Source organism: Tauraco erythrolophus, chromosome W (genome assembly GCF_009769465.1).
Source record: "Tauraco erythrolophus isolate bTauEry1 chromosome W, bTauEry1.pri, whole genome shotgun sequence".
Lineage (NCBI taxonomy): Eukaryota > Metazoa > Chordata > Aves > Musophagiformes > Musophagidae > Tauraco > Tauraco erythrolophus.
Genome location: NC_141497.1, coordinates 24,902,529 through 24,921,756, shown reverse-complemented (window position 1 = coordinate 24,921,756; position 19,228 = coordinate 24,902,529). Strand labels below are relative to the sequence as shown.

The window sequence follows — 19,228 nt, the reverse complement described above, 5'->3', positions numbered from 1 at the left end:
TTGTGCTTTGGCTCTTTCGCCGCTTTTGCTCTTTTGCGCTTGCTGTGCTTTTGCTCTATTGCCTTTTTTTTTCTCTCTCTTCCAGTACTCCCACTCTCAAAGTACTATCTCTCTCTCTCCCCCCCTCTATTTTGGGGCCTCGCGTTTGTCCGGGATTGCAGCTTCGGGACGAGACGGGCTTCGCATACGAGGGGGTGGTGAGCATCTACCCTGTGTATTAAATCATCTGTATTAAATTGTTCTTATCTCAACCCACAGGTATCCCATTTATCCTTTAATTCTCTCCCTCATCCCTGGGACTGGGGGAGGGTGAGTCAACGACTGGGGGTGGGGGGCGGTTTGGTTGCCAGAGCGGCCTAACCCACAACGCTCCCTTTCTTTTTAACATGAAAGTCATACAGGTCATGGTACGGCTTTGTTACTTCATACAATATCATCGTGTATTATATTATATGCAAGTAATAGCCTAATTATATGTAGGACATCAACACGTTAATATTATAAAACTCATAATAACATTTTTAATGTATTGGAACTTCTGTGAAAAATGTTCATTTGATTCGTGTCAATATGGGTCAATGGATGTGCAAATAGGTGGCGAGGAGTAGAGTGTGCCTATTCAAGATAAGTGATTGTCTTAGTTTAAGATCTCTGTGAAATGCAAAAACGTAAACCTGCGAAATGCCTCATGATGCTGCTAACCACCAGAGTGATACACAGAATGCTCTGTCACTACAGAGGAGAGAACTCTGGTGACAGTTCATCATGATGCAAAACGAAATAAAAGGAAATGGTGAAAAGTAGAAAAGGATGGAGAGCATAGATGCTGGGAAGCACTCTTTAGGTGGTCACCTTCCGCTTCAGGATTTTTCAGTCATTTAGAATATCCTGTTATAATACTGTTAATAGCTACAGCTGCTTTAATATTGTTACTAACACTGCTGTATATATGGGTTTGGCGCATGTTTAAGAGGGTATCTTCAATGCACAAAATGTTATATCAATCAGGAAACTTACGCAAGTAAAAGAATTTACTTGATTTAATAAAAAGGGAGGACTGATAGAGGGAATATAGGAAATCACATAAGAGGGTATATATTAGTTATTGTTTAAATATTAAATACTAACAAGTTATTGTTTAAATATTAAATACTAACTGCTACATTAACTGCTGTATGAATTATTGCTTGCCTTTATTAAGTTGTGAAGTCCCAGTCCCTGCTGGCTGCCCAGGGAGGAGGCTGGTGAGAGAGATAAGACAAATGCCAGCAAAGTTGTAACTCATGACCCACACATCTGTAGGGAGGAAGGGAGACAAAAACTAGCCTATGTGGGCAAGATAAGGACTAACAAGAACTAACATTTGTCTTCAGACAGTGATAGGTAGGTGTGAAATATGTTCATTTGATTCGTGTCAATATGGGATGTGCAAATAGGTGGCAAGGAGTAGGGTGTGCTTATTCAAGATAAGTGATTGTCTTAGTTTAAGATCTCTGTGAAATGCAAAAACGTAAACCTGCGAAATGCCTCATGATGCTACTAACCAGGAGCCCCAATTGTGAAATGTGTTCCCCTGATACATGGCAATATAAAACAATGTTAGGGCCGCACAGTGAAATATGACCTTCTCTGTATATGTAACCTTTAACCATTCTGTTCGTTCTTGTATAACTGTAGTCCTAGAGAAAGCAGAATGGTATGTGTATAGTTCTCGCTTCTTGCAAAAGCCACCTAACGTTTTGGGTTTTTTTTTTCTCTTCTTCTTTTGCTTTACTGCCAGTTGCAAGGTGTTAGACAAGAGGGGCCTAGGGGCCTGTATGCGCTTAATCTCTAATCTCGCTTAACCACTTTTAAGTTAGCTTGCTTAAGTCACGTATCTGTAAGTTGCATAACCCTTGTGTAAGATAAGCAGGAGCCAAGATGGAGAACAAGGACGATCCTGATGACTTCGCAAAGCAGAGTCATGATGACTTCGCTAGTTTTCTGGGGAGGTGAAAAAGTCATCATGAGGAAGACATACAGCCTTCATCCCTGAGACCCCTACTCACAACCACCAGGAGACACTGCGCATGCGCAACTGGGGGGGGTTAGGGGTGGAGACTATGGAGATGACTTCTCTGAGCTCATTGTAATAAGACCACCTTTTCTCGGAAATAATTGAGAATATGGATTAGTAAAAGGAATATAAACCAGAAATAAGAACTATATGGTGTGCGTCTTGGTGGAGCGGAGACTCCCGGCGCACCCAGCGCTGTTTGCTTGCTTTTATTTGCCTAATAAATTGTAAACTTTAATTGGAGTTCTGTTTGGGACTCACTCATTTATCACAGTAGGAGACAACCAGATGTCCACTCAAGGACAGGCTAGTCTGGAACCGGTTTGGCTCTGCAAATGCAGCCAAATCAGGAATTTTAGGGAAGAGGTGAAAAGTGTACAGTGAGGAAGACCTCCGGCCTTCATCCTGAAGACCCCTGCCCACGACCACCAAAAGGCGTGTCAAGGAGGAGCCTGAGGCGGAGCCTGAGGCGGGGACTATGGAAATAATCTCCTGGGAGAGACTGACCTTTTAGGGGGGGTTATGTTTGTATAAATACAAGAAAAACTGCCACAGCGGGTGTGCGTCTTGGTGGAGCGGAGACTCCCGGCGCACCCAGCGCTGTTTGCTTGCTTTTATTCGCCTAATAAATTGTAAACTTTAATTGGAGTTCTGTTTGGGACTCACTCATTTATCACACTTCAGAGTACTGAAGTCATCTGATTATATCCGAAAATAAATTTAAAACTTCCATATGGCAGTTTAAGGAACTATTTGTCTCTGTCTCTTTTTAAGATTTAAAATCTTCAAACTACCACCCCTAACGCGCAAGCGCGCCGAAGGTGAACCTACGCCCGAGGAGACAGCTTCCCCTTTTTAGTAACTTCCCCGGTGTTAGGCGTCATCAGTGCGCGCCGCGGGTAAGCTGGGTTGTGTCTGTCTGCCGCTTTGGGAGCGAGGCCGCGGCGCGGGGGACTCGCCTGGAATCGTGCGGTTGGAGCGAGTCAGGTCCCACCTGCCATGTCGGAGAGTGCGGAGAGCTCTGCGGAGGCTCACAGCTCCTCTGAGTCATCCGCTCAGGGATTCGCCGCTGCTGAGTCGCGGATCATCAAAATCACAGTGAAGACTCCCAAGGAGAAGGAAGAGTTCGCTGTGCCCGATACCAGCAGCATCCAGCAGGTGAGGGGTTGGAGGCGCAGCCAGGGGGAAGAGCTCTTGTCTGTGGTTTCCGCCTCCCACGCTAAAGGATGAGGGTCTTTCGTGATGACAAAGCAGCTTCTGCTTATCTGAGCTGTTCTCGGGGCTGACCCGGTCTGGTGGAGAGCCGCTGCTAACTGAGGCTATCGGGAATGGTGAATAAACCTGCGTCGTCTCCTCCACGGCTCCTCCTTGTTGTGATGCTGAGAGCCGGCCCGGGAGGAGGATGTAACTCGTTTCGTAATTCTGAGTTGCCCTGCTGAGATGACTCAGTTTGGCAGTAGGAGGCTCGCTGGCTAACTAGTACAACTGTAGAAAACATATGCAATCACCGACGTGGCAATGCTATAGTGCAAATAATTATATCGATCTAAAATTTGCTTTAGAAACAGTGAGTAGGTTATGGCAAAGATCTCTTAATTTTAGAAAAGCCTCGTCTTTAGACTGTATAAAACTTTCACTACAAATAAAGTACAGCTTCTGCTGTGTTTCAGTGCACTAGATAACTAGATAACTCTGAATTGTTAGGGTCTTTGTTCTAAGTTTTTATGAAACTTAGTATCTCATTGTGCCTTTAGCTCAAGAGAAACGGTGGCACTTACTGAATCATTGACACTGTTTCCTGCAGCACTTCAGTTTTTTGGAGGCCTTCCATGTGAGTATTTACCAGGACTTAATTTTTTTAGATTAGGAGGCTACAAATCATAGGAAAGGTGGGGTCAGAGCATGAGGCAGATATCTATAAAGCCAGTCTTTCCTACTTGTGAAGGATGTAGTTATTGTTATGCTAAAATACTTAAAAAGGTGAAGCTCCCTGAAGGAGATTCAGAGCTTACTTCATTTTCTATAAAATGTCTCTGAAATTCAATGTATGCAACTTGTTTTTTTGTGCAGTTGATAACTGCAAACCTAACAAAAAAAAAACAATTACGTATTTAAGAGTGCAACCGATGTATAGAAATCGAGCTTTAAATCGTTAGTTGCTGATGAGTCAGAAGACGTTGTTTTCAGAGGGGAAATGCAAAACGTGAGTTAAAAAGCTGAGTGATCTTCTAGCTAGGGTGCTGGCTCTATAAGTTTTACAGACTCTTGCGCCATCTAGTTGTAAAATTCTTTGTAGTTGCGTTTTGTTTTTTATAAAACATGCTGGTTCTAATTTAAGGATCACATTTGTTCTGAAAAACAGTTTGATTGCAATAATATTGAGGACTTCAGGAATTATAAAAAAACTCGTTTAAGATGTGAATTTGTGATATAGCTAACTTTAACAACGTAGTTTCAAATGTGAGTCCCACTGGGAATATCAGGTTTTTCTAGTAGATGGTTGTCTTAAAAATTGAAATAGTTATACAAGCTAACAAAACCATATTTTTTTACTGAAACCAATCGTACATTTTTAAGTGATTAATAGAACATATTGCTTTAAAATGTCTTTGTTGTCTATAGGTATCTTAAACTTTAAATATTGTCTTGGTATCTCTTTGAGCTGATATCCACAGGAGGATTCAACTGCAAATATAATCTGTTAAGTAAGACTGCTGCTGCCCCTGTGAGTCTGCCATTTGCTTTGGTTCCTGGACAAAGTTACAGCTAGCACAAAAAATATGCAAGACTGTAGTGTGACTAGTATTGGCTGTTTTTCTTCAACTGTCAAAATAAGTTGTTGTTAATAATAAGCATTATATAGCATAATAACAATAGATGTGATATTTCTAGAGCCAGCCCTGAAAATAGGTTAGCCTCAAATAAACAAATTGAGCATCTGTTCAAATGCATCTGGGATCAGCAAGTGGGTTGTTCTGTTGATAATAGGCAAGCCCACAATGTCTGCCCTGTTTAGGGGGGAGGGGGAGAGGAGGCCTAAACTCGTACAACTGAATAGCTTTTATTTTGTTATGTGTTCCTGTAGCTAATATTATGACTTAGTGACTTGGTTTTGTTTACAGTCACTTCAGAATACAGCCAAAACAAAGCTCTAAGACTTTTTAGATAAATATTTTGGGTTATTTGGGCTGAATTTAGGGCTACACAAAGTGTATTTTATGCTGCTCCGTTGATGTAAGTCAAGTTTGCAACCATTCAAAGTTGAGGAAGATTTTCCTATGTTAGAAGACTTCAGTAACGTAGGATTTGTTATTGCTGATCCTACGTTGTGCCTCTAGAACAGGCAGTATGTAGGTTAGAATGGAAAATAACCCTCAAGTACCAAGCTGCTCTGGGAGGTCAGTTGGTTGTGTTGCCCATCTGTCTCTATTTTCCATGGAACTTATTTGATTATGCTGAGCACAGCTTGGCTCAGTATAAGGACAAGGACCAAATATTTGCTTTCTTGACTTGGTATGATACTGAACTTGCAGGCCCATATGCTGCTCTATACAAAGACTTCTATTCATGGTAGGTAAAGATGAATGCCTATAAGCCTGCTGATTTGAAATCCCAATACACAGGAGACTTTAGATCAATTAGCTCTGTTTGTCTTTCATTTTTTTCCTTTATTTTGTGAGTTCTGTAGGCTTGACTTAACAGTGTGTTTTGGTAAAACTCTCATACGCAGAGAGAGTGAGTAGTCATATTACAGACTACTTGTGCATTACTATCTCTTCTTAGTGAATGACTTGAATTCTTTGAGCGATGAGGTGTTGGAACTGGTTATATTAAAAGCGATTTTACTTTCTTCATTTAATCTGTTTACCCTGTAGGCATTCTTGGAATGCCAGTGTTGCTATTTTGACATAGTTCAAGATGTAATTGTAATTGATTCAGAGTTACTATCCACTAGCATGTATGCAGACTTTAAGATATCAAATTATGCATTTTGTGAACATTATAACTCTTAGAGAATAACATAGGTTGCTTTATATTTTTAATTATTAGGCTAATGGAGTTTGGATATAGCAAATGTGCACTATTAATTTTAAAAGCCTGTAGTTGTTGCAGAGAATTATTATCAATCCTATGATCATCTGAAAATTTCAGGTTAATGTTTGTTTGGAAAAGTTAGCGAAATCAAATTTAGTTCATATAACCATAGAAAACAGTTCAATTTTTTTTTCTCTATTTTTATTTAATGTCAACCTTTCTTCAGTGAGGAATATAGTTTTCAGTAGTAATAGATTATTATCAGCATGTAGTATATTTTTAAACTAATTATATACCTGAACATTGTGCTTTCTGTACTACACTGAATTATAAAAAAACTCACCTACTGAACTATATGTGTAAATTTATACATCGTGTTGGGACTCTGTTCATTGACAAGTGGAGATCTGGTTAGAGTTGTATTCTCTGTTTAAAATTTGAATAAATATTATTGTTGAAACTTTAAATCCATAAATCCAGTGTTTCAGATTTATGTCTGGTTTTCACAATCGCAAGTTGGCCACGTTTGGCATATAAAGATCATGTGTACATGTTAAGGGGAGCATTGGGTGATTTGATAGTGGAACATCTTTCCTAACTTCTGTATGCTTTTAATATTTCTTATAATGCTTTATTTCATAAAGACGGCTTAATTTCAATTCTTTTAACATAACCAGTTCTGTCTTCCCTGTAGTTCAGGGATTACTGAATGGTACAACCAAAAGAGGTTGGAACTAATATAGTCAAACAAGTTATACAAGAACAAACAGAATGGTTAAAGGTTACACATACAAAAAGGTCATATTTCACTATTTGACCCTAACATTGTTTTATATTGATATGTATCAGGTGAACCCTTTTCACAATTAGGGCCCCTGGTTAGTAGCATCATGAGGCATTTTGCAGGTTTACGTTTTTGCATTTCACAGAGATCTTAAACGAAGATAATTGCTTATCTTGGATAAGCACACCTGTTGTCCCATATTAACACGAATCAAATGAACATATTTTACATTTTTACATTATTGTTATTGTATTCAGTTACTAGAGCAGTACAATCAACTAGTTTCTGTGAACATGTTAGGTGCTAGATGTGGAGAAACTACTTTTCTACAACTTCAAGCCTTTTTTTTTATGTTTGGATAAAACTGAACATGTTTTGCGGTATTGTAGTGGCTAGTACTATTGCAGTTGTAGATGCCCCATCCCTGGAAGTGTTCAAGGCCAGGTTGGATGAGGCTTTGGGCAACCTGGTGTAGTGGAGGGTTTCCCTGCCCATGGCAGGGGGGTTGGAACTAGATGATCTTTGAGGTCCCTTCCAACCCTAACCATTCTATGATTCTATGAAGTCAAGCTTGAATTTTTGGACAGTGAAACAAATTGACTAAAACCGTTGTTTGTAGTATCTACATATTAATAAAAAGGGAAGAGTTAGTGCAGTAGGAGAATTAGATGGAAATGTTCATCATTCACAGCCAGCTGGCAAGACTGAACTTTTTCTGCTTCTGGTTTCCCTAAGTGTCAAACTATTCTAAAGCATTATTTCTAATTTACTGATAGTGTTATCTAGTTCAATTGTACAAATTGAAGATTTAACTACTCCAAAGATTATTTTCTTACAACTGCCTTAATATGTATGAATTCCCATTATTGTCTCCTTTCCCTTCCTTCATTTGCTGTCAATTGCATACGTTTAATTTGAGACATTGCAATGATGCGTATTGGATTGACACTTAAAGTTCTGTTTAGGGTAAAGAAAATTGAGCTAGTTGTCTTCATTGCTCACATCTAACAATTTCCAGAGTTTATGCTGTTTTTATTACCATGGCACTGGAGCACCTCATTCCCTGAACTCTTTGTTGCCAGTGAGAGTGATGGAGTCCTATAAAAGCTACTCAGATAAGACCATTCCGGTCAAATCTGTCATTATCTCAACCCTTTGAGCCCTGTTGGGTGCCACAAAGGACTGTCATGGTTTACGCCCTCCAGCAACTAAACGCTAGCAGCCGCTCACTCACCCCCCCCACCTCCGGGATGAGGAAGGGAATTAAAGGAGAAAAGGGAAAGAAACCCGTAGGTTGAGATAAGAACAATTTAATACTACTGCTACTAATATATATATATATATGTGTATACAATGATAAATATATACAAACGAGTGGTGTACGGTGTAATTGCTCACCACTGCTTGACCGAGGCCTGTCTTGTCCCAAACTAATGATCCCGAAACAGATAAGTCCCGATACCGCAATCCCGGACGAGCCAGAGGCCCTAAAATAGAGAGCAAGAGAGCGAGTGCCCTCTGAGAGTGAGAGTCCCGGAAGAGCAAAGGCCCTTCTTTCCGGCTGACCCTCGCTTTTATACTGGGCATGATGCTGCATGATATGAAATACTAATTGGCCAATTTGGCCCTCAATCCTAAGTCTAAGTACAAATCATAAGGAGAGTTGTGGACTCCCCGTCTCGGCTATGCTCCTCCCTATCCTGTTGTGCTCCTGCACACTGGCAAGAACACGGCAGCTGAGAAGTCCTTGAGGTCTCAGTGCCAACTATAAACATCAGTGCGCTATCAACGTTCTTCTCAGAGCAAGTCTCAGACTAAAACGAAAACACAGAGCTCTTCTAACTGCTAAAAAGAAAGAGCTAACTGTCCCAGCTGAAACCAGGACAAAAACAAAAAAACCCACACTTGTATTGAAAATTATTTTCAGGATTGTTTTGGACAGATAAATAAATGATAAATAATTAGGGAAAGCGAGAAGGAAATTGACAGCTGCCATAATCTGGTTGTGGCAGAGCTGAAAGATGAAGTGGAGAGGGTAAAGGGGATCAGGGAATGTGAGGAATTAGGGGACAAGGAGCAATGGCACAAGGTCCCTGCTCGGCGAGGCAAGCGCAATTGCCTGGCAATTCCCTCGCCCCCCCAGGTGTCCTTATGTAACAGGTACAGTGCTCTGCGAGGGGAACTGGATGACAGGGAGGGTGATGGCTGTCCCTGCTTGGAGGTGTCTCCAAAGCCGGGTCGGACTGCCATGGGTATTAAAACCTCATCAAAAGAAGAAAACATAGACGAGGGCCCACGCAGAGGGTTGCCTAAGGGGAGTCAGTCTGCTCCACGATTTCTGACTGCCTCTGTTAAAAGAAAAAGGAGGGTAATTGTCATGGGTGATTCCCTTCTGAAGGGAACAGAGGGGCCAATATGTCGACCGGACCCAACCCACAGGGAAGTCTGCTGCCTCCCTGGGGCCCGGGTCAGGGACGTCACTAGGAAACTCCCTGATCTGGTATGGCCCTCTGATTATTATCCATTACTGGTCATGCAGGTCGGAACTGATGAGCTAACAGAGAGAAGTCCAAAGGACATCAAAAGGGACTTCAGGGCATTGGGGCGACTGGTCGAAGGGTCAGGAGCCCAGGTAGTGTTTTCTTCAGTCCCTTTAGTGGCAGGAAAGAACATAGAAAGGAACAGAAAATCAGATTTGATTAACAGATGGCTCAGAGGCTGGTGCTACCGATGGAAATTTGGTTTCTTTGATCATGGGAAGGCTTTCGCTGAACCGGGTCTGATGGCACCGGATGGGACATGCCTTTCTCAGAGGGGAACCAGGGTCTTAGCTCAAAAGTTAGCAGGGCTCATTGGCAGGGCTTTAAACTAGATTTGAAGGGGGAGGGGGGGAATATCAAGAATGGTAAAGATATGCTGGAAGTACCTGTAGAACAGAAGAAGGGAATTCCAGCCACTCCAGCCAAGAAGTCAGATTCATACCGCTGTCAGCATGGCACCAGTGCCAGCACCGAGGGTCCAGAAGCTGAGGAAGGATCGCAGGTATGTTCAAACGAACTTACACTGCCGTCCAAGAGAACCCCTGTCGCTCCAGCCAGCGAGTCGGCTTTGTCGGAGGTCCAGCTGAAGTGTATGTACACCAACGCACGCAGCATGGGAAATAAACAGGATGAGCTGGAGATGCGTGCACATGAGCAGGGCTACGACCTTATTGGCATCACGGAGACGTGGTGGGACGACTCCTATGACTGGAGTGTCAACATGGAGGGGTATAAGCTTTTTAGAAAGGACAGGAAGGGGAGACGAGGAGGGGGTGTCGCTCTCTACGTCAGCAACTGGCTGGAGTGCATGGAGCTTCGCCTGGGGTTGGAGGAGGAGCTGACAGAGCTTATGGGTCAAGATTAGAGGACGGGGACGAATAGGCGATGTTACGGTAGGGGTCTGTTACAGGCCACCTGGCCAGGAGGACAGAGCAGATGAGGCGCTTTATAGCCAGATAGGAGCAGCCTTGTGGTCACAAGCCCTGGTCCTCATGGGGGAATTCAACCACCCTGACATCTGTTGGAGAGACAATATGGCAGGGCACAGGCAGTCCAGGAGGTTCCTGGAATGCGTGGACAAAAACTTCCTCCTGCAGGTGATAGAGGAGCCGACAAGGAGGGGTGCCATGCTTGACCTTGTGCTCACCAACAAGGAGGGACTGGTGGGCGATGTGACACTTAAGGACAGCCTTGGCTGCAGTGACCACGACACGGTGGAGTTCAAGATCCACGGGGCAGCAAGGAAACTATTCAGCAAGCTCTGTGCCCTAGACTTCAAGAAGGTAGACTTCGGCCTCTTCAAGGACCTGATGGGCAAAGTGCCATGGGAGGTGGCCCTGGAGGGACGAGGGGCCCAGGAAAGTTGGTCCACATTCAAGGAGCACCTCCTCCAAGCTCAGCAGAGGTGCATCCCGATGAAGAACAAGTCGGGCAAAAAGACCAGGAAGCCCGTGTGGATGAGCAAGGAGCTCCTGGACCAACTGAAAATGAAGAGGTTAGCCTATAGAGGGTGGAAGCAGAGACAGATAGCCTGGGAGGAATACAGAGAAGCTGTACAAGTGACCAGGGATCAGGTGAGGAAGGCTAAAGCCCTGAAGGAATTGAATTTGGCAAGGGATATAAAAACCAATAAGAAAAGCTTCTATAGGTATGTAGGGGACAAAAGGAAGTCCAAGGAGAATGTAGGCCCCCTCCGGAAGGATACTGGTGCTCTGGTTACCCGCGATATAGAGAAGGCTGAGTTACTCAATGACTTTTTTGCCTCAGTCTTCACTGATAAAGCCTCTTGTCTTACTGCCCAAGCTGTGGAAAGAATTAGCAGGGACTGTGAGGATGAACCACTGCCCACTGTACTTGAAGAGCAGGTTCGGGAACATCTGAGGAACTTGAAGGTGCACAAGTCCATGGGACCTGATGAGATCCATCCGCGGGTCCTGAAGGAACTGGCGGATGAAGTTGCCAAGCCACTGGCCATTGTATTTGAGAAGTCGTGGCAGTCTGGCGAGGTCCCCGATGACTGGAAGAGAGGGAACATAACCCCCATATTTAAAAAGGGGAACAAGAAGGACCCGGGCAATTACAGGCCGGTCAACCTCACCTCTGTGCCTGGCAAGGTCATGGAGCAGATTCTCCTGGGAACCATGCTAAGGCACATGGAGAGCAAGGAGGTGGTGGGTGACAGTCAACATGGCTTCACCAAAGGCAGATCGTGCCTGACCAACTTGGTGGCCTTTTATGATGGGGTGACAGCATCGGTGGACAAGGGTCGACCAACGGATATCATCTACCTGGACTTGTGCAAAGCTTTTGACACTGTCCTGCACGACATTCTTCTCTCTAAACTAGAGAGGCATGGGTTTGATGGATGGACCACTCGGTGGATAAGGAATTGGCTCAATGGCCGCACTCAGAGAGTAGTGGTCAACGGCTCGATGTCCAAGTGGAGACCGGTCATGAGTGGCGTCCCTCAGGGGTCCATGTTGGGCCCGGCCCTCTTCAACATCTTTGTCGGTGACGTGGACAGTGGCATGGAGTGCACCCTCAGCAAGTTCGCCGATGACACCAAGCTGTGTGGTGCTGTCGACACGCTGGAAGGGAGGCATGCCATCCAGAGGGACCTCGACAGGCTGGAGAGGTGGGCCCGTGTCAACCTCATGAAGTTCAACCAGGCCAAATGCAAGGTCCTACATCTGGATCGTGGCAATCCCAGGCACAAATACAGACTGGGTGGTGAATGGATCGAGAGCAGCCCTGAGGAGAAGGACTTGGGAGTACTGGTGGACGAGAAGCTCAATATGAGCCGGCAATGTGCTCTTGCGGCCCAGAAGGCCAACCGCATCCTGGGCTGCATCAAGAGGAGCGTGGCCAGCAGGTCGAGAGAGGTGATTCTTCCCCTCTACTCTGCCCTCGTGAGACCTCACCTGGAGTACTGCGTCCAGTTCTGGAGCCCCCAACATAAGAAGGACATGGACCAGTTGGAGAGGGTCCAGAGGAGGGCCACGAAGATGATAAGAGGGCTGGAGCACCTTTCCTATGAGGACAGGCTGAAAGAGTTGGGGCTGTTCAGCCTGGAGAAGAGGAGGCTCCGGGGTGACCTTATAGCGGTCTTCCAGTACCTCAAGGGGGCCTACAGGAAAGATGGGGAGAGGCTGTTCAGGAGGGCCAGTTGTGATAGGACAAGGGGTAATGGTTTTAAAATAGAGGGAGGTAGATTCAGATTGGATATTAGGAAAAAATTTTTTACCATGAGAGTTGTAGAACACTGGAACAGGTTGCCCAGAGAGGTGGTGGATGCTCCATCCCTGGAGACGTTCAAGGCCAGGTTGGACGAGGCCCTGAGCAACCTGATCTAGTTGGAGATATCCCTGTTCCTTGCAGGGGGGTTGGACTAGATGACCTTTGAAGGTCCCTTCCAGCCCTAACCATTCTATGATTCTATGATTCTCTAACCTCTGCCTCAGCAAAAAGTGTGCTGTAGATGTACTAATCTGTTATTGATGGTAACTTTGTTAACAATAATCAGGAGAGTAATTTGCAAGATATCTTAGATGGTAACCTAGGTTTTGTATGGTCTTCTGTTGTGGATGAAACATCAAACAGAAGGGCTGATTCTGTTCATACCTTGTCATTCGGAAGTCTCGGGGTTGTACTGAATGCAAGTGATGCTGATGAACTGTCCTAGTTTTAGCTGGGACAGAGGTTTTTTTTTTAACAGCTGGAAGAGCTCCGTGTTTTGGTTTTACTCAGAGGCTCACTCTGAGAAGAACGCTGATAACAAGCTGCCAAGGACTTTTCAGTGTGCCGGAGTGCAGAAGCACGGCGGGATAAGGGGGGAGCATAGCTGGGACAAGGGGGACACGATTCCCCTTGTGATTTGTGTGGAACTTAAGACTGAGGGCCAAACTGGCCAATCAGTATTCCATATCATGCAGCGTCATGCCCAGTATAAAAGCGAGGGTCAGCCGGGAAGAGGGGCTTTTTGCGCTTTTGCTCTTTTGCACTTTTGCTCTTTTGCGTTTGCTGCGCTGTTGCTCTGCTGTTTTTTTTCTTTCTTTTCTCTCTCTCTCTCTCTCTGCCCCTCTCTATTTCGGGGCCTCGCGTTCGTCCGGGATTGCAGCTTCGGGACGAGATGGGCTTCGCATACGAGGGGGTGGTGAGCATCTATACTGTGTATTAGATCATCTGTATTAAATCATTCTTATCTCAACCCGCGGGTTTCCCGTTTCTCCTTTAATTCTCTCCCTCATTCCTGGGGGTGGGGGAGGGGGGAGTGACCGGCTGTGTGTGGGAGGAAGTTTTCAACCTAACCCATGACAGTCTTAATTGGCGCCCCACGTGGGGCCCGAAGGGGTTGAGATAACGATGTTGCTGGCTGGAATGCTATTTGTTATCCTTGCATACATGTTACCGGACATTTATAATTTATTACCTTATCTACCCTATATGATGTTAGGCGGAATGTTTATGCGGTTTTCTGGCTCTGGGTGTTGGACCGGCATGAAAAGTATGTTATTGGTAATTAAGGGTCTTGCTATACTGTACGGTGTAACTCTGATAAGATCATCGGTGCTGGGACCGGCTCAGTCTTCGTATTCGGCGGTGCAGAGGGGGATGGTGATGTGGAGCTCGTTTATTAATTTTGAGCGTCACCTGGCGGATATCATCGCCAATTATACCGGTGACTTTTCATTCACAAAAGCTTACGTTGGTTTTGATAATGCCGAACATCATTGGAATAATTTAACCGGTTTGATTGTCCTGCAAGGTCTCCTGAATATATGTTTAATTATCTATATATTCAAAATCAATCGGCCATTTAGGGGTGTATATCAATTTATTTCTCGGGTTATTGTGCTTGCCATCTCAACTCCCATGACAAGCACTATAGCTACTCAGACTACAACGGTATCAGTTGCCCCCGTAAGGAAAAGAAAATGTATACAAAAGTTAGAAGATGAAGAAGAGGAATCAGGGCCATCACAACAACCAAATGAGGAAGAGCAACCAGGGCCATCAGAGCAACCAGACAAAGAAGAGCAACCAGGGCCATCACAATGATTGGAGGAAGAGCAACCGAGGAAATGTGTACGAAAGTCAGAACACAGAGGAGAGGATGATGATGATGAAGAGTGACCAGGGCCATCACGAGAAATGAAGCGGGAGCGTTCTGTTTTGCCCCAGAGAAAATCTCAATGGAGGAGGAGTGACATCATAGATGAGAGGATAACCACCAGATCTCTAAAAATGAGTGAGCTGCGAGATATTCGAAAAGATTATGGCCGTCTTAAAGGTGAGCCCATTGTCTCTTGGTTGCTCAGATGCTGGGACATGGGAGCCAATAGTCTGGAGTTAGATGGTAGTGAAGCTAGGCAGCTGGGAGCCCTTGCCATGGATGGAGGCATTGATAAAGCAATTGGAAGGCAGACACAAGTCCGCAGCCTCTGGAGATGACTCCTGGCAGCTATAAAGGAAAGGTACCCCTACAAGGACGAGGTGCCATGTAATGTAAGCAAGTGGACCAACATAGAAAAAGCTATTCAGTATCTGAGAGAACTGGCTGTGCGAGAGTTGATTTATCTTGACTCGAGAAGCAGACCAAGACTCGAAGATCCAGATGACGTCCGGTGCACACGACCAATGTGGCAGAAGATTATACGGAGTGTGCCAGCAGCATATTCCACCTCATTGGCAATAATGGACTTCGGGGACGATGAAGCACCACTATCCGTAGGTAATCTGGTCACCTACCTCTGACAATATGATGATAACACTTCTATACGAACCTGTGTTGCGGCTATGGAAAAGCTGTCTGAAGAGGTCCGAGAATTAAGAGAAAAAGTAGATTTCCCACCTGTTGCAGAAGTTTTCTGGCTGCTACATGGGCTACTACAATAGAAAGCACCTGTGCCTCGTCAGGACAGGTGCTGTGAGTCACGTTGGTCAGCCGGAGACCACGTGACTCATGGAGGCTTAAAGGCGGGGCACTCCCAAGAGGGAGTGGGGCATTTCCCTCCTGGAGATTGGAGTGGTAGGAGCCCCTGGAGAGCGGTGTGCTGAAGCTCTCTGTTAGAAGCCTTTGATTGTGGTATAGACCTTTGGAGTGAAACAAGACCTTCTGATATACGAGGGGAATCACAACAACCTTCTGGGTTGTGATTCCTGAAGAACGAGATACCAGCGGTCCGTGACACCCACCACCCGAACGTTCTAGAATTTCAGCTGTCAGAACCAGGCATTACCCTCCTCGAGAGAGACAAGAGAGACGGTACAGATCACGGGGTGAGCTGTGGTTCTACCTCCGTGATCATGGAGAAGACATGAGAAGGTGGGATGGAAAACCCACCGCTGCTTTAGAGGCCAGGGTACGCCAGTTGGGAGGAAGAACCAACAGGAATAGAACTTTCTCCAATTCCTCCAGGACAGCTGTTGCCCCAGTCTACAGTGAGCAGTCCACTAGTCAAAATGGAAGGGCTGATCCTCCTAGCCACCCTGACTCTAATCCTGCTGATTCCTCTGATGAATATGATAACAGGCATTAGAGGGGCCCTGCCTCCAGCCAGGTGGAGGAGAGGGATAATCGAGTTTACTGGACTGTGTGGATTCGGTGGCCTGGCACATCATACCCCAGAAAGTATAAGGCTTTAGTGGATACTGGTGCCCAATGCACTTTGATACCATCGAACTTCAGAGGGGCAGAATCCATCTGTATTTCTGGAGTGACAGGGGGGTCTCAACAACTGACTGTGTTAGAGGCTGAAGTGAGTCTAACTGGAGAGCGGTGGCAAAAACACCCTATTGTAACTGGCCCAGAAGCACCGTGCATCCTTGGCATAGATTATCTTAAGAGAGGGTATTTCAAAGACCCAAAAGGGTATCGGTGGGCTTTTGGCATAGCTGCAGTAGAGACAGAAGAAGGCAGACAGCTGTCTACTTTGCCTGGTCTCTCAACGGACCCTTCTGCTGTGGGGTTACTGAGGGTCGAAGAACAACAGGTGCCAATTGCTAATACAACAGTGCACCGACGGCAATATCGTACCAACCGAGACTCTCTAATTCCTATCCATAAGTTGATTCGTCAACTGGAGAGTCAAGGAGTCATCACAAAGACCCGCTCCCCTTTTAACGGCCCTATATGGCCTGTACGTAAGTCCAATGGCGAGTGGAGGCTGACGGTAGACTATCGTGGCTTGAATGAAGTTACACCACCATTGAGTGCTGCCGTGCCAGATATGCTGGAACTTCAGTATGAATTGGAGTCAAAGGCAGCCAGGTGGTACGCTACAATTGATATCGCTAATGCGTTTTTCTCCATTCCTTTGGCACCGGAATGCAGGCCACAGTTTGCTTTCACTTGGAGGGGCATCCAGTATACCTGGAATCGACTGCCCCAGGGGTGGAAACACAGCCCCACTATTTGCTATGGACTGACCCAGACCACACTGGAACAGGGTGATGCCCCAGAACATTTGCAATACATTGATGACATCATTGTATGGGGCAACACAGCAGAAGAAGTTTTTGAGAAAGGTGAAAAGATAATCCAAATCCTTCTGAAAGCAGGCTTTGCCATAAAACAGAGTAAGGTCAAGGGACCTGCACAGGAGATTCAGTTTTTGGGAATAAAATGGCAAGATGGGCGTCGTCAGATTCCGATGGACGTGATTAATAAAATAACAGCTATGTCCCCACCAACCAACAAAAAGGAAGCACAAGCTTTCTTAGGCATTGTGTGTTTCTGGCGAATGCATATTCCCGACTACAGCCAGATTGTAAAACCCCTCTATCAAATAACCCGAAAGAAGAACAATTTTGAATGGGGCCCAGAGCAAAAACAAGCCTTTGAACAAATTAAACAAGAAATAGTCCATGCGGTAGCCCTGGGACCAGTCCGGACAGGACAAAATGTCAAAAACATGCTCTACACTGCCGCCGGGGAGAACGGTCCTACCTGGAGTCTCTGGCAAAAAGCGCCAGGGGAGACGCGAGGTCGACCTCTTGGGTTTTGGAGTCGAGGATACAAAGGATCCGAAACCAACTATACTCCAACTGAAAAAGAGATATTGGCAGCATATGAAGGAGTCCGAGCTGCTTCTGAAGTGATTGGTACGGAAGCACAGTTGCTCCTGGCACCCCGATTGCCAGTACTCGGCTGGATGTTCAAAGGGAGCGTCCCGTCTACACACCATGCGACTGATGCCACATGGAGCAAGTGGATCGCGCTGATCACACAAAGAGCTCGGATAGGAAACCTCAATCGCCCAGGAATTTTGGAAGTGATCACTAACTGGGCTGAAGGTAAAGACTTTGGAATGTCACCAGAGGAGGAGGAGGTGACACGTGCTGAGGAGGCTCCACCTTATAATGAACTATCAGACAATGAGAAGAAATGCGCTCTGTTTACTGACAGATCCTGTCGCCTTGTAGGAAAACATCGAAAATGGAAAGCTGCTGTATGGAATCCTACTCGACGGGTCGCAGAAGCTACCAAAGGAGAAGGCGAATCAAGTCAGTTCGCAGAGGTGAAAGCCATCCAACTGGCTTTAGACATCACTGAACGAGAAAAGTGGCCAATGTTCTATCTCTATACCGACTCTTGGATGGTAGCAAATGCCCTGTGGGGATGGCTACGGCAATGGAAGCAGAGCAGCTGGCAACGCAGAGGTAAACCCATCTGGGCTGCCCCGTTGTGGAAAGACATTGCTGCTCGAGTAGAGAAGCTGATTGTGAAAGTACGACATGTAGATGCCCATGTACCCAAGAGTCGGGCCACAGAAGAACATGAAAACAATCAACAGGTGGATCAGGCCGCCAAGATTAAAGTGGCTCAAGTGGATCTGGACTGGCAACATAAAGGTGAAAAATTTCTAGCTCGTTGGGCCCATGATGCCTCAGGCCATCAAGGAAGGGACGCCACATACAAATGGGCTCGTGATCGAGGGGTGGACCTAACTATGGACACTATTGCAGAGGTGATCCATGAATGTGAAACGTGTGCTGCAATCAAGCAAGCCAAGCGGTTAAAACCTCTTTGGTATGGAGGGCGTTGGTTGAAATATCAATATGGAGAGGCTTGGCAAATTGACTATGTCACACTTCCACAAACTCGCAGTGGCAAGCGTTACGTGCTTACAATGGTGGAAGCGACCACTGGATGGCTGGAAACCTATGCTGTGCCCCATGCCACCGCCCGGAACACTATCTTGGGCCTTGAAAAGCAAATCTTGTGGCGGCATGGCACCCCAGAAAGAATTGAGTCAGACAACGGGACTCATTTCCGTAACAATCTTATAGACACCTGGGCCAAAGAGCATGGCATCGAGTGGGTATATCACATCCACTATCATGCGCCAGCTTCTGGGAAGATTGAACGATATAATGGATTGCTAAAAACCACACTGAAAGCAATGGGTGGTGGAACCTTCAAACATTGGGATACGCATTTAGCAAAAGCCACCTGGTTAGTCAACACTAGAGGATCTGCCAATCGAGCTGGTCCTGCGCAATCAGAACTTCTACGTACTGTAGAAGGAGATAAAGTCCCTGTAGTGCACATGAGGAATATACTCAGGAAGACAGTTTGGGTTATTCCTGCTTCGGGTAAAGGTAAACCCATTCGTGGGATTGCTTTTGCTCAGGGACCTGGGTGCACTTGGTGGGTGATGCAAAAGGTCGGGGAAGTCCGATGTGTACCTCAAGGGGATTTGATGTTGGGTGAAAATAGATGATAAAATGAATTGAATTGTGTGATATTAATTGCTGAATAACCCTGTCCCTGCATACCATCATCGCTATGGTTGTCACATTGTACTAATG

The 19,228-nt window shown here is 45.5% G+C and overlaps 2 protein-coding genes across 5 annotated transcripts in view; both read left to right on the top strand.

The window, feature by feature from the left end:
- The window catches only part of LOC147526264 (E3 ubiquitin-protein ligase TRIM11-like), a 346,932-nt gene that overhangs the window by 101,062 nt on the left and 226,642 nt on the right, over window positions 1–19,228 (top strand). The gene's annotated exons all lie outside the window — the stretch shown is intronic.
- Window positions 3,005–19,228, top strand: part of LOC147526267 (ubiquilin-1-like) — a 45,804-nt gene continuing 29,580 nt past the window's right edge. For all 4 annotated transcript variants that reach the window (XM_086630232.1, XM_086630231.1, XM_086630230.1 and 1 more), the window contains exon 1: window positions 3,005–3,214. In XM_086630232.1, the coding sequence (XP_086486358.1) occupies window positions 3,056–3,214 (159 nt within the window). In that variant the 5' untranslated portion in view covers window positions 3,005–3,055. The remainder of the gene's footprint in view (window positions 3,215–19,228) is intronic.